The sequence below is a fragment of the Cottoperca gobio genome, chromosome 6, assembly GCF_900634415.1.
Source record: "Cottoperca gobio chromosome 6, fCotGob3.1, whole genome shotgun sequence".
NCBI lineage: Eukaryota > Metazoa > Chordata > Actinopteri > Perciformes > Bovichtidae > Cottoperca > Cottoperca gobio.
In genome coordinates, this window is record NC_041360.1 from 24,077,320 (window position 1) to 24,092,316 (window position 14,997).

The following is a 14,997-nucleotide window of genomic DNA, read 5'->3' on the forward strand; positions in this document are numbered from 1 at the left end:
GATTAGTTGACGAATCGCTGCAGCTCTGACTGTAAGTACCTGAGTAATCAAACCGAGACTGAGGTGAGATCTACCTTCTTAACAGTGCTGTATAGTTGATAAGGTAACTAGACAATAAAGTAGATCTGACAAAGTTATTAATCAGCAGTGATGTAAGTAGGCTTTATCGAGTGTTTTGGCTCTTTAAAAATGGAACACCTTTGTCCAGGCGACCCACTCAAGAGCACAAAGGTGATTGTCAACACTTACTTCTCTCTTTAAGTGAGTCGGGACAACACTAACCATTTGCCTTAAATTGAGATAAACTATTCATCTGTAAATAGTTTCTGAAACAGGTTCTTTGTGCATATGTGTTATGCAATCAGAGGTCTTGCCTGCATAATGATTTGCACATACATCCTGGTTAAACAAAGGTGGGTGTGGTCTATACATAGTTTCTGGTTAAAACAGTGAAAGAAGTACTGGTGCAGATACCAGCTTCCTCAAGCACTTCCTCTACCGCACTGAGCAACATTGATAAAGTTCACTTCCTGAAACTCATTTTGAGCGCTGGACCTTCAAGCTTTTTAAATTGTTCAGGCGTCACACTTGTTCAGACGGGCAGTGAAAGAGTAAGTGTGTGTGTGTGTGTGTGTGTGTTGCGAGAAGAGACTTCTGTTCTGTGAAGCCTAATAAGGCTGTCTTCAGTCACAAGAGGTGCACAACCCTGCAAACAGTAAGTACATTGTTGTTGCAAAGATTCTTTGTGCCCGAGCTTTTAACTTCTTTTCTTTAGCTCGTGTATCTATTGTCACATCTTATCATTTTCATCTTGCATTCTTTCTCTAAATCCCTCCCTGTAAGGCAGGATCTGGTGACTTCACTCTACTTTGCCTTGCAGGCAAATACTGATAAATATTCTGAAGTAAAGATGCATATTGCTGAAGAGTGGTAGATGATGTTCAATCAGAAAGCATCTAGGGAGGCATCAGAATAGAGGAATTGGTTTCAGTTGTACTGTAATTAACACTTCAGTTTGTACACTATATTACATATATGCTAATGCGACAACAAAAGCTAACTTTAAAACAACTTCATTACAGTTAGAGAAACAGTTTGCAGTCATTAAAATAATACGAACTTGATTTACATGACCTATCCTAGCATGAGAATTCCCTTAATGAAACACTTCCATTTCCCACAATCTGTTTTCACTCCTTGAGAATACAGTTTCTACTTAAGTCTGCTTGTTTTGAACCTATAGAAACTATTTTCTTCGTGTTTGTTTAGAGAGGGCACATATTTGTATTTTTAAAGAATTACAAAGAATGAGAAAATACACGAGTGCTTATGTTGAACAATATAGGATTATTATTTATGCATGATTATTGGGCCTCATGCATGACTGTTTTCGTTCTTACACACAGCAATAAGAGGAAAATAAGAAAATACTCATAGCATAGCATTTGATTTTAAATGACGTAACAGGCTATTTGTTTTTTTATTTGTCAATTAGCACAGGGAAACCAAATAAATCCAGCAGACTTAAGTGCCGTGAGCAAACCACAAACAAGATACCGACAACATGCAGGATGTAGAAACGTATTGATGAATGCCCCAAAAGTGAAAACAATTTAAGATCAAATCTGTGCGTCGGCACGATTATTGCATGAGGCTCATTGTTTTTGTTGTATTCTACTTAATGTCGCATAATATTTGAATAATCTTTCATTTTTTAATTTCCCACACTGCCAATCAGCGGATACAGTTTCTTTTTGGGAACTTGTTGTGCCATGTGAAGCTGTTTGAGATACAGGGCTATTAAAATAAAACGAACTTGCATGTCTGAGCGGTTTCAAAACAGAAAATGAGCGACTCACTCCTATAATAGAAAGTTGGAACTCAGTAAAGGTCTTTGGAAACTTTATACTGTTCACTGTAACAGTAACACTGAAAGAGGAAGCCTGATGTTCTGCAAAACAAACAGTCAACACTGAATAAGTTGGGAGGATAATGACGGTCTACCTGTAAAGGATCAAAGTGCAGTTCAACCACAGAGACTTAAACTTGATGTTTCAATTCAGTTCTGAGGACAAAACTATCCTATTTATTTTGTTACCTGGTTGTTTCCACAATCAGTTGATGTGTTAACCAACCAGTTCCTAATGTCTGTGTTCTCAATGGCTTAAATGTGCATGTGTGGACAGGGAAGGGTTAGACAGTAGCTTTCTAACCATCTTGTTTACTCGTAGTGCATTTTAAGCCGTTTGGTCAAACATATTGGATACAAATTAGAAATTAAACGTTAAGAGATCAACAAATTCATACTGAGTGGGACACGAATGTGTGAACTAAATGTCACGGTTATCTAAAGGTTAACCTTCTTGTGGCACTAGAGGTCAGAGGATAATTGAAGTTATAAATTAAAATATAAATATAAATAATAATAATAATAATAATAATAAGTAAATATAAATAAATAAATATGTATAAATGATAAATAATAATATTAATAAATATTATTGATAATAATAATAATATTTAAAAATAATAATAATAATATACATATAAAACTCATCGTATGGGAAACGGCAAATCATCCAATAATTGTGTGCGTACATACATATACCCCATTACAACTGCAAAATACTAAATAACATTCTGAAAAGGTTTAGATTACTTGAGACACAATACACTTTCTTTTGCATGATAATAATCATGTTTACAGTAGCTTTTCTGTTTCTTTGTGAGCACACTTTCTTCTACACTATCTAAATGCGCAGTCGTCCAAGGGAGGATCTGAAAACAGCAAAGTTACTCATCTCTGTGAAAATACAACACAACACATATTTGAACTAGAAACAAGAACCATATAAATGTTTGGTTATTTGCCATATTTTATATTGTATATGTCCTGAGATGCTACACAGCAGCAAACATTTCAGGACAGAACTTGCTGTGCAGGTATTTCCTCAAAAATGTCGCGAGCCTTAACATGTTTCTTAAAGAAACACACATGTACAGATTTCTTTCACTTAATGTCTGTTACATCCTGTGGTCAGAAATGACTCATTTCAAGACATGCCGATATCTAAACACACACAAACCTGATCACATTCATCGCGTCAGTACAATGCTACTGAATGTCACAAAGTGTGAATCAATATTGTGGCTCAATTTTGCAACGTTTGGCTGCAGGAAATTCCAAAACCAACAAAGCATCTGATGTGAAACTTTCTCAACCAACTGCCAGCCTGGGTTCCTTTGTTCCACTTCTTCTTCTCTCACAAGTTTCGTCATCTTAAAGTTGTTTACTTGATTAGAAAACGAACATTCCTCACTTTTTAGTCATAATTTAGTCGCACACACACACACACATCTATATGTGTGTGTGTGTGTGTGTGTGTGTGTATGTGTTTGTCGTGAGGAGACCTTAACTGCACTGACCCCCCCCCAGCAGGTCTATCATCACAAACACATGTTGCGTGGGCAAGTGCTGTGTAAAGCCTCAGAATCATGGCACTTTCCACCTGCACGGAATAAATCTGCCATTCTTTCAGCACTTGGCTGCATTCTGCACCATTTTATAGTTTCATTTGTTCCTAATCTGAATCTTTTAACAACGTCAGCACCAGCCAAACTTGACCTACATAAGGAGCGGAGGATTCAACACTTTGATTTGAAGCCGATCTCTATTCTGTTCCACTCTCCTCAGGCAGATAGTGTCTGGTTTCATTGATGCTATTTCCTGAGAAGCTCAAATATGGTGCTGCAGTTTTTCTGTCACTATTCTTATATATAAGTTCAATACTTTTCTGCTACTGCACAAGGTGAATCTGAAAAGCTGATAATTGTAGCCAACATTAAAAACAAATATTTTGTTAGCATACAGCTAACGTCAGTCTTGGCCATATGCGTACTATCAAAACCTCAATGGAGCAGCACTTGTTGAACGCTCATCTTGATCATGAGGTTCTCACATTTCACTGTCCAGTTAGCTTTTCAGAAAGTGGGTTGAAAGGACCCTTCACTGGCAAAATACATTAACAAACAAAAGCTAAAGTAACAAACTTTTGACACTCTATTATATATCTAGTACATTTACATATTGCGTCATTTTGTAATCTTATTTCCACTTTAGAGCGGTAGTGCGATTACTTTGCTTAGCATAGCCTGCTTTATCATCCTTTACTTTATTACAAATTACGTTTTTATATTTTTTCCAGGCGTGAAAGTAACCATTTACCAATATGTGTTTAGTTTATCCAAATAATGCAGATTTGAAAATGTGCACAGCAGAAGTGATAGGCAGCAGGTTGAACCAGGAGGAGCACGACTTGTGGAGGAAGATGAAACATTTTAAAATCAGAAGTGTTTTGATCGTAGAAACCAGAAGAGTGAACACCATTGCTTTAAACTGGAAGTGGAGAAGTGGCCAGGGCAGCATAAAGTGAACACACACTCTTGAAATGTTAAGTCAACACACTGTACCATTTTGCAGCATCTCTTTTACCTACTTTGCGCTGATAAGAGTTTCAAGTCTAAACTACTACACTCAGAATGCACCTGGTATTTCACCACTAAACTGTGGATTAGTCCAAAGTTGAGTAAAGGTGTGTTTCTCTCAATCCAGATCAAAATGAAGAAAAGGGATACGCCTCTTTGTAAGCAGCAGTCTACACCCTGCTTTGGGAAAGGTGAGTAAATACTCCAGAGAAGAATGACACACATGCAGAATGACAAACAAAGTAACTCCACTTTAATTTCCACTTATTAATCCACGCACCGTCACGTTTAACCGTGTGTCTTTTGAGTGATGATAAATCAAATTCTACCTCTATCATAAAACTGTTCAACCCTACTTAACATTCTTGTTCCACCGGCTTATTAAAGTACTAAATACTGAGCAGTGAGCAGTTTGTAAATGATGATTCAGAGTAAATTAAAGTTATGTGTAGTGTCGTCTGAAGCCAGCTGTATTAGAGAGTTGCATTCATTTAAGAGAACAACTCTGGTGAGTTTTGGCTTTAGGTTTTCTGAGAAGACAGAATTTTCCCCTGAATTTTACAAAATACTTTTTTGTTTTGGACATACTTTCACCTTGTTTCAGTCAGATTTGGGATTGAGTTATCTTGGATACAAGGACACACAGTTATGAGTTCTGGCGTTCCTTTCCTCCCTCTGCACTGCAGTCACTCTCCCTATGCAGAGTCTTTGCCCTGCATATGCAACACAGTAAAGCATGTACTGCACACTACCTGTGTTTCCATTAAAGCCTTGCCATTTCCTGTTAAAGAATTGTGTATGTTAGCTCAGCCAAGGAGAATGCGTCAATAAAAACTGTTTACATTCCATGAATGACCTTTCTGGTACTTAAATGCACGGTCAGTACTTAACTCTTTCATCTAGCAACATTTTTAATGTTCAAATGTACTTTCCCAGGGTCTTTCCTTAGTATTTCATCCCCTCTTTATTGCCCCATCCATGCTCACATGTTCGCAGCCAGTTGTGACATACCAGCTTGGATTAGAAGCCCTTGTTGCCATGACGCTCTCTAAACCCCAAAATAGAGATAGAGAGGGACACTGAAGGCAGCAACAACTAGCAGCTGCATTACACATACAGGACCACATAAACAGAGTAAAGCCTGAGTCAGTCGGAGTGAAAAACCCAGAGGAGAAGCGTCGTAGATCCGAGAGAGAAACAGGTACCAGTGTCAAGAGGTTTTAAAGTGTTCTCTGGAGGCACGAGGAGTGGCATATAAAAATCATAGCTAAGTGCTAGGAAGTCTTGACAGAAGCAGACACATGAAAGCTGAAATACTTGACTCAACAGACACAGACTGAGAGACAAACATGGCCAGAATCACAGCAGAAGGTAAGAGACGGAAAGAGCTTCTTCTACTGATTCTGAAGCTCTGTAGCGACAATAACCGGTTATCAAGAGGTTTATTCCACGTCTACGTGTGAGATTTGACGGATAATTCACTTTCTGTAGATAAGTACACCAGCTGTTACACTATTAAAAGTGAGTTTTGTGCATTACTAAAGCATTTGTATGATATTTTAGGCTACATAAAAAGGTTTAGTCTTCCAAAACACAGACCAACGTATTGATTGAACGTCTATTACTCATGTTTAAAGACCTACACCGACATACACAGACAGTGGCTCAGGTTTCTATAATAGGGGGATGTGGGTCAAGGTCATCCAAGAGGCAACTCAGCTGTTCCAGCACGGAGAGTTTACACATGAGGCTCGTCAGGAATGCCGGCTTCCGAAACGGGACAGCCAAGAAACAAGCAGGAGAAATGAAGCCAATGTGAGGGCAAATGTTAACGACGGGTAGAGTTGCATGAAAACCACTAAGGATGGTGAGTCTGCAGACGAGAAGTTTTCTATTTGATACGATGCTGCAGCAAATCCTGTTGATTCAAATACTTTCACAGGGGGGGGACTGATGTGGAACTGGCCGCGTGGCCTTCACTGGCAGGCTGCAGCTTTAATATTATTAGTAACAGGGATGAAATGGTGATCAGAATAGCTGGACAGCTCCTCTACTGATGTTGGATGGCAGCATTATTTTTCACAGGGGATTAAGCAAGCAGGCTATTTTTATAAAAACAAACAAATGTGCTGTCGTGAACAAAATACAGCATGAATTCACAAGGTCTCAAGTTTAAAAATAGGACCATTGGTATGATTGAGGGTCAGCTAATGCAAATAAACATTACTGTTCCCAAACAAAAGGTCAAGGTCTATTTACAGTAAAGGCTGAATGATCAGGACACTCATCTGCAGGTTCTTTGGGAATGTTTACCAAGTGTGCTGGTTCATGGCGGTCGATAAAGCAGTCATTAATGCAGATCGATTACAAACTCACAGCATGTCATTCTATTTCATTGCCCCATATTTTCATGCTCTGGTTTTTCCTTGTGCTGTGTAACCCCAGAACGGTGACCCGTAGCCCCCCCCCAGGTGTTGAGTGGTCACACTGCCAGTGTAGGATTCCCTGTGTTTACTGTAACTTGCCCGACACATTGGCAGAACACGTAGTTACTCAAGACATGTTTACTGAGGAGAGTTATGAGGCGGCATTGCCAAACGTTTCAAGTTCCTCGTCGCCAACCCCTACCTCTAATTTATATTCCTAGTCTCATGTTTATCCTGCTGCTATTTGGATTTACTGCCATGACTAAACATAATGTTATTTCTCTTTCAAGTGCTGCAATATATGACATGTTAGCAAGTCGCTCGGATTCTAAAAGCATGTTACTACATCAGAACTGTAATCTCAGTTTCATGTACATGTTATTTTATTATTCCAAATATTGGCCTAACTCAGCGTTCACTGCAGGCCGACCCAAGATGAAGGTGTGTGCCGAGCGTCAGTCCTCGTCATTGATATCATTCTGATGTTTTCTTCTGAGATACTTTCTGAAGCACAACATTTCTTGCTAAGACAAAAAGAGCTTTCACTAAAACTGAATTTCCTCTCGACTCCCTCAGATATGCCTCGGCTTTTCCCAAGAATGTCAATGTGCGACGTTGATGAGAAGGTACGTCTGCTCGCAGAGAAAGTGTACGCCTCTGCCCTGAAGGAGGAAGACAACAAGGATGCTCTGGCTCTGTTCGACGTGCAGGAGGACTGTCCCATCGGTCTGCATGAGGACAGGCAGAGGACGCTGCAGAAGGAGCTGGCTGCACAGCAGTCTGAAGACTCTGCTAAGAAGTATGAATCTGTTTCTGCACAGTCCTTTGCATCTTAACACTCCAAGCAATAAAACATAGTTCTAATGTTTTGCATTGACCTTTGGCATATGTTAGTTTGAGAGTAATGCTTGTCCTGTGTGTCACTAGGAAGAAGAGTTTTATGTTGAAGCGTTCGCAGTCGACATCTTTTCAGATACCCATCGGTGGTGATCGGACCGATCGGTCTGGATCCGGAACGCACTCCCCGACTGCTCCTGATCCCTTTTCCTCAGAGGTCTTTCCAGACTTTCAGAGAGTGACCATCAGTGGAGATTACTGTGCCGGGGTAAACAGCAATAACAGTCAAGCATGTTGACCCGTGTTGACTAGACGTAGTATAAACATGTAACTGTAGCTTCACACATCTCTCTGCACTCAAACATGAGTACCGTCATTAACAACACGAGAGACCAAGACTTAAAGTCAATAAGCATGGTGGGGACCCAGTGAGGTTGCAATGCTCCTTTCCCACCAGGAAGTATTTTAGATTCTAACTAATATTGGGAACAAAAAATATTTGGCTGAAGGGTGTCAGAGGAAAGGCCATGTTTTTACATCCTCTGGCAATTGTGGGACAATATAACTTATACAAAATTGATAAAGCCGAGGAATATAACCACCAGAATAAGCTAACGTAAAGCAACACCAGAAAGAGCGTGCGCTTAGCTGTGTGACATATCTTCAAATAATTATTGAAGAAAAATACAAAGCCAAGCTAACTTTTCTATTCCTGTTCCAGATCACAGTTGAGTATTACGAGCAGGCAGCCCAAAGTCTCCTTGGAGCGCTGTTCATCAGAGAGAAATACTCCAGACTGGCCTACCATCACTTCCCCAGGATCACGGCCCAATTCCTTCGCAACGCCAAAAATCAAAAGTGGCGAGTGGAGGATGAGATCATGCCAGGTAGGGGCATCCGAACTTCCTCTTAAAAGCCATTAAGCAGCGGCCCCTCTGAATACACAACTCTTTCCGGGACTATATACGTGTAACCCTATTTATAGAGCATGTGTCTCATAGTGTTCTCTAAACATAGATTATTCCACAGCAGCCCTTATGAAATACATCATGACTTGTAAATGATATTTTAACAAATGCATCCTGGTCAAATGTTGATTAGATACACAATTTATAATCATCCTTCCTATTTGTCATGATTTTATGATACTGTTCATACAACTCTTATTGTAAAGCATTGTCTATAGTTTAACCCTCATTTGCAGTTTTGTGTATTTCCTCCCATTGTCTCCAGACATCTGGCCTTCCCCTCATGAAGGGGAGGACCCGTACTCCATGGAGGGTATTCCTGAGAACCTGAACTACGAGTTGCAGATGAAGGATGGCATCGTTCACGTTTACGACAACGCCGAGGCTCTAAAACAACAGCAGCCTCACAGCCTTCCTTACCCCGACCTTGAGACCTTTGCCATAGACCTGAGCCATGTCCTCGCGATGATAGCCGACGGCCCGACGTGAGTACACAAACGTTTGAAATATTCTTAACAACAATAGGGCAAAAGGACCATTTAAACAGACGTGTACTGATGCTTCCCTCCCTGAACTGTGTGTCTTGTACATGAAATGTTTTGCTGATCTTATGTTGCCACACAGGAAAACCTACTGCCACAGGCGGTTGAACTTCTTGGCCTCTAAATTCTACCTTCATGAAATGATGAATGAAATGGCAGAGCTGAAGGAGCTGAAGTGTGTTCCGCACAGAGACTTCTACAACGTCAGAAAGGTTGGTTGCTATTTTTCAATGTAATACTTTGTAGAAACTCTGCATTAAAAATGATGTAATATAATTCCTCCCAGGCTTTTACTCTGAAGGGCTGTCTCACTACAAGTTATTTCCAACTTAAGTGCAATAAAGTCGTTCACGTCGTCACAGTCTGCTTTATGTCAACACACAGGTGGACACACATATACACGCCGCTGCTTGTATGAACCAGAAGCATCTGCTGAAGTTTATAAAGACCACATACCATACGGAGACCGATCGCGTGGTCTTAGAGAAAGACGGTCAGAAGATCACGCACAAGGAAGTCTTCGACAACCTTAACATGGATCCCTACGACCTCACCGTGGACTCTCTGGACGTGCACGCTGTAAGAACAAATTCATTGCTGTCAAAAGGTTCTTAAAAACAATTCCAGTAACATTTCTGCCATATATCAGGTTTGCCTTGTATAATTTATCTAAAAAAAGATAACATCCTCGGGGACAATAGATCAAGTAATCACATAATAATTCCCCGAGCCTGCCAAGAATTAATTTGGTTTTAAAAATAACTACAGAAGATTTCACTAACCTGTTGCTTACAGACACAAGGATGCAATTATGGGTGCATTTCATACGGTGTTATGCAATCATTTTTATGTTCCATGCAAGGTCCTCTTTAATGTGTAATCTGAAAATAATCAACATGGTCATTTTGTTGGAATGAAAATGTTATTACAAGATGCACCCTCTCTCACGAATTACTCTCCTAGGGAAGACAAACATTTCATCGGTTTGACAAGTTCAACTCCAAATACAACCCTGTGGGAGCCAGCGAGCTGCGAGAGATCTACTTGAAGTCAGACAACCACATCAAAGGGGAATACTTTGCACGTATCATCAAGGTGTAGTATGAGTTTAAGTACTAATATCACTTAAATCATCAAATACAAGAAGAGAGATGTATTAATGATCAATCAAAAGAGTTCTACAGTGACTCTTTTCAAGAGTGCTGCAACAATTATACATAATATACCTATTTAATATTGGATTAATCCTTAAATCCATTAAAACAATGGTAGAAACGACTGTTCTCAGCCTCAATATGCAGATTTCCTGCGTTTCTCTTTCTTACGTCATATTAAACTGGATATCTTTTGGTTTTGGACTGAAAAAACTAAACATTTATACACATCACCTTCGACTTTGCGAAACTAAGATGGACACTTTTCTAACATTTTATAAAGCAAACGATTAATCGATGCTTCTAGAAATTAATTTGGCAGATTAATCAATAATGAAAATAATCGTTAGTTGCAGCCACTGGGCTTTTCCTTTTGAAATAGCTGCAGAGAAAAATGTGTTAATAAGTCCTTGTACCTCTGTAACCAGCCAAATTAAATTAAATTAATTATTAAATTAATTATTAAATTAATTATTAAATTAATTATTAAATTAATTATTAAATTAATTATTAAATTAATTATTAAATTAATTATTAAATTAATTATTAAATTAATTATTAAATTAATTATTAATCTATTTATACACAAAAAGAAGAAGAATTGTGCTGAGATTTATTTTTTAATTGCTGGATCACAGCACAAACAAACTGTTATAACTGGTTTGGGATGAGTTGTAGAGGCCTTGCGCCGACTGGTGGTGGACGACTGAAATGTTCCTGGACTACAGGAAGTTTCTTTCATATCTACAGTGTTTCCTTGAAGCATAACGTTTGTTGGTATTTAGAAAAAGCCCAGCTGTGACAGAATTATCTGTCCAGTGAGGAATTAACAAATGTTAACATCAGCAGCCTTCCTGTCTGTTTCAGGAAGTGTCCAAAGACCTGGAGGAGAGCAAGTACCAGCACGCCGAACCCCGTCTGTCGATTTACGGCCGCTCTGCCAGCGAGTGGGAGAGCCTGGCAACCTGGTTCATCCAGCACAAGATCCACTCACCCAACATGAGATGGATGATCCAAGTCCCCAGGATCTAGTAAGTGCTCAGTGAAATGATGTTATTAAGTTCAGTTAAGTTCAACGAGCCGATACGTTTGTGAGAGAAGATTGTGTTGATTTGATTCCTTTTGTCTTGCAGTGACATTTTCAAGTCAAAGCAGTTGTTGCCAAACTACGCAAAGATGCTGGAGAACGTCTTCCTCCCTCTCTTTGAAGCTACAGTCAATCCACAAAAGCACAAAGCCATACATGTATTCCTAAAATACGTAAGTACTTTTAAGATCGGTGGAATCTGAGACGATTTTAAAGAAGTTTTGCCCGGTTTATTGTGTGACTTTTAGTGACACTTCTTTACGAAAAGATTGCACTGATGAAGAAAGATGTTGTCTTGTAGGTGACGGGATTCGACAGTGTGGATGACGAATCGAAACACAGCGATCACATGTTCTCGTACAAAAGCCCGAAGCCTGAGGCGTGGACCACAGATGACAACCCTCCTTACACCTACTACCTGTTCTACATGTACGCCAACATCATGGTGCTCAACAACCTGCGCAAGTAAGTCCTGACATGAAAACATATTTCATACCAGCCAAACAAATACATTTTATTTTTGTGTAAAATACACATTAGTTTCAGAACATTTCATTGAGATAATAAGATGTTATGTTGAATACAATCTTAAAGAAGAGGCTAGAGCAAAATATGAAGCAAAATTATCACACACAAATGTTCCATGTAAATAACTAAATGAACCTCATGAGATGCTGCATATTTTACAGCTGGTTGTACATGACGTCATTATTTATCCCTCCACAGGGAGCGAGGACTAAACACCTTCCAGTTTCGTCCTCACTGTGGCGAAGCCGGCTCCATCACACACCTGGTTTCTGCTTTCCTCACGGCCGACAACATCTCCCATGGACTCAACCTCAAGAAGGTGCTGAAGTCATACTAGGGTGTGACGCTGACACTTGAATGCGGATAGCTCAATGTGCTGATAGATGATACGTTCTACTAATATGACACTGTCACTGGCACTTTGATTTATATTTGGTAATTAATGGGAAATAATAGGAAGTAAATTAAAGTATAGGGGTTATTTGCTCAGGCTGTATTTACCATGGGATATGCAGATATAAACAAACCTTTCACCATATTATAAGCAAACATAAGTCTAGTAATAAATGCTTTAATATGTCAAAAACATAAAATGTGAAATGTGCCATCTGGTGAGTTAGCTATAAAATAAATGTTTCACAATGAAGAATGAATAGATTAATAAAAAATCCTTACATGTTTTCTTTATTATGCATAATAAAGCATAATGCACAAAATAAGTTCTCTATTATAAAAAGTAACATTTTTACATTGAAATTATGCAAAAATCCCAAAATTCCCAAGCTTAACTTCCCTTGGAGGTTTCCTGATCTATCTATCTGTTACTCCTTTAACGTCTGAATGTTCTCCAGTACCTCGAACACATTGATACACATCATTACTCACATTGCTTTGGCGTCTACACCCGTCCTCCTCTCAGAGTCCAGTGTTGCAGTACCTGTACTACCTGGCCCAGGTCCCGATCGCCATGTCCCCACTGAGCAACAACAGCCTGTTCCTGGAGTACTCCAAGAACCCTCTGAGAGAGTTTCTCCAGAAAGGCCTGTGTGTGTCGCTGTCCACCGACGACCCCATGCAGTTCCACTACACCAAGGTCAGAACCGCTGCAACGAGAATCCATCACATGAAGAATTTTCATCAATTCATCTTTATCAACCCTTAAGTCTTTGTATGAACTAATGTATGTTCAACCCTTTCAGGAGGCCTTGATGGAGGAGTACGCCATTGCAGCCCAGCTGTGGAAGCTGAGCACCTGTGACTTGTGTGAGATAGCCAGAAACAGTGTGTTGCAGAGCGGACTCTCACATCAGGTAAAGACTTTTATTCTCCTCTTAAATTAGTGGCATTACTGGGTTGTTGGACTGGAGAAATTGTTACACTCGTTTCTACATGTTACTCATCACTCTTCTACTTATTTTCATTACAGTTATACCTGACAAGCTTTATAACACGTTGTGTAAAGAATTGTGCTTATCCTCTCAACTATATGTCCCTGAAACTTGATAACATTGTATCAGCTGAGTTTAAAAATAAACCGCATTATAATGAGACACACTTCCTCTTTGGTTCCTCAAAGGCTCATAAAAGTCTTGCTACGTATAATAAATATAACCGTTTATGAACAGCTTGTCAAAAATCCATCCACACTATCATCCATACACATCTCTTGTTGAGGTGTTCAGCTCTGGACAAGAAGAGCCTGCCACATACTAAACATGTTTTATTACCTGTGCAACACCTGGTACCATTCTTTCTTTCTTTTCTTTTTTACCTGTTCACCTTACAGGAGAAAAAACACTTCATCGGTTACAACTACCTGCAGGATGGACCGGAGGGCAACGACATTCGGCGAACAAATGTGGCACAAATCCGCATGGCCTACCGCTACGAGACTCTGTGCAATGAGCTCAGCTTCCTAGTGGACGCAGTGAAGACGGATGTTGGCACTAACCCTGCCGAATGATTTACCGCGCAGGAATATGTAGAGGCATAGGTTAGACAACACATTTTTTTACTTCTTTTTATTACATATCCTTCCTGATCCAGGTTTTATTTTATGTTGACCTTGGTGCAGAACATCTAGGGTGGCCTACGTAAAATAAAGTTTTTGATTCAATGCTATATTTACGAACTTTGCAAATCACTGTGTGCCTCATTTTATCGGGGAAGGGGTTTATTTTATTTTGAAGGGTGTGAAGTGCACTTGTGGATTTGGATATATGATTTAGAAATTGACACATTCATTCAGAAGCTGAATAAGTTCTTACAATTGAAATGTTTGCAATGCTTGTTGAATTTGTTTCCTGTCACGAGCATGCATGTTACAAAGACCTTTACCTGAACTATAGGTCTGAAATGGAGTGTAGAAAAACAAAATAGAGAGAGATACACTACTTTAAGGCAGATCAGATTTGATTTTTCGCTCTGATTTCTGTCAATTGCATGATTTTGTCCGAAGTGAATGAGAAGCCAGGCAAATATTCAAAGACAGGTGCGAAGTGTGAATTAAAACTAGTTTTGTGAAATCTTTATGGGGAATCATAATCTACTGTTATACTTAACTGTAACTGTCTTTTTTTAATGTTTGCCATTTCTTATAGTTTTTCATATGTAAATAAAGGCTGCAAAACAGTCGATAAAGGTGTTGTGTAGCACTTTCTTTCTGACTTGTGTATCTCCATTTACTTACGTTTAATATAAAATGAGTCGAAAGTGATCTGCTGTCAACATGTAATAAGAAATGTCTCAACTCCATCCATAAATCTCCCCTTCAAACTTTTACGACGAGAGTGCTGATCATTAGTTTTATTACACCCACTTACTTCCTACATCTTAAAATGAATGAAAAGCAACAGTGAGTCCATCATTTCAGTTTTAAAATGACATGCTGATATTCTGCTAAAACTAAAAGGGTAACTAGCCAATGCTAATTACACGTTGGTAAAACTTCATATTGTGAAGAACGTCGGT

General features: G+C 39.2%; 1 protein-coding gene across 2 annotated transcripts; it reads left to right on the top strand.

Annotated features, from left to right (window-relative positions):
- Positions 1–539: 539 nt before the first annotated feature.
- Positions 540–14,661, top strand: ampd3b (adenosine monophosphate deaminase 3b). Of its 2 annotated transcripts, XM_029434627.1 has the most exons (16): positions 540–715; positions 4,613–4,676; positions 7,488–7,710; positions 7,839–8,016; positions 8,470–8,635; positions 8,982–9,201; positions 9,341–9,470; positions 9,643–9,837; positions 10,222–10,353; positions 11,280–11,443; positions 11,546–11,672; positions 11,801–11,964; positions 12,226–12,346; positions 12,947–13,120; positions 13,227–13,337; positions 13,814–14,661. In XM_029434627.1, the coding sequence occupies exons 2-16, from the start codon at positions 4,619–4,621 to the stop codon at positions 13,988–13,990; spliced, it is 2,340 nt and encodes a 779-aa protein (XP_029290487.1). In that variant the 5' UTR covers positions 540–715; positions 4,613–4,618; the 3' UTR covers positions 13,991–14,661. The 2 variants fall into 2 exon arrangements, with proteins under 2 accessions (XP_029290487.1, XP_029290488.1); XM_029434628.1 differs by lacking the exons at positions 540–715; positions 4,613–4,676 and adding an exon at positions 5,698–5,856.
- The last annotated feature ends 336 nt before the right edge of the window (positions 14,662–14,997 follow it).

What these genes read in the sequence shown, in the direction of transcription:
- ampd3b (XM_029434627.1), top strand. Translation starts at nt 4,619, where the DNA reads ATGAAGAAAAGGGATACGCCTCTTTGTAAGCAGCAGTCTACACCCTGC. An exon ending in ATGATAGCCGACGGCCCGAC is followed by an intron (nt 9,202 to 9,340) that starts GTGAGTACACAA and finishes GTTGCCACACAG; the next exon opens with GAAAACCTACTGCCACAGGC. An exon ending in AGAGCGGACTCTCACATCAG is followed by an intron (nt 13,338 to 13,813) that starts GTAAAGACTTTT and finishes TTCACCTTACAG; the next exon opens with GAGAAAAAACACTTCATCGG.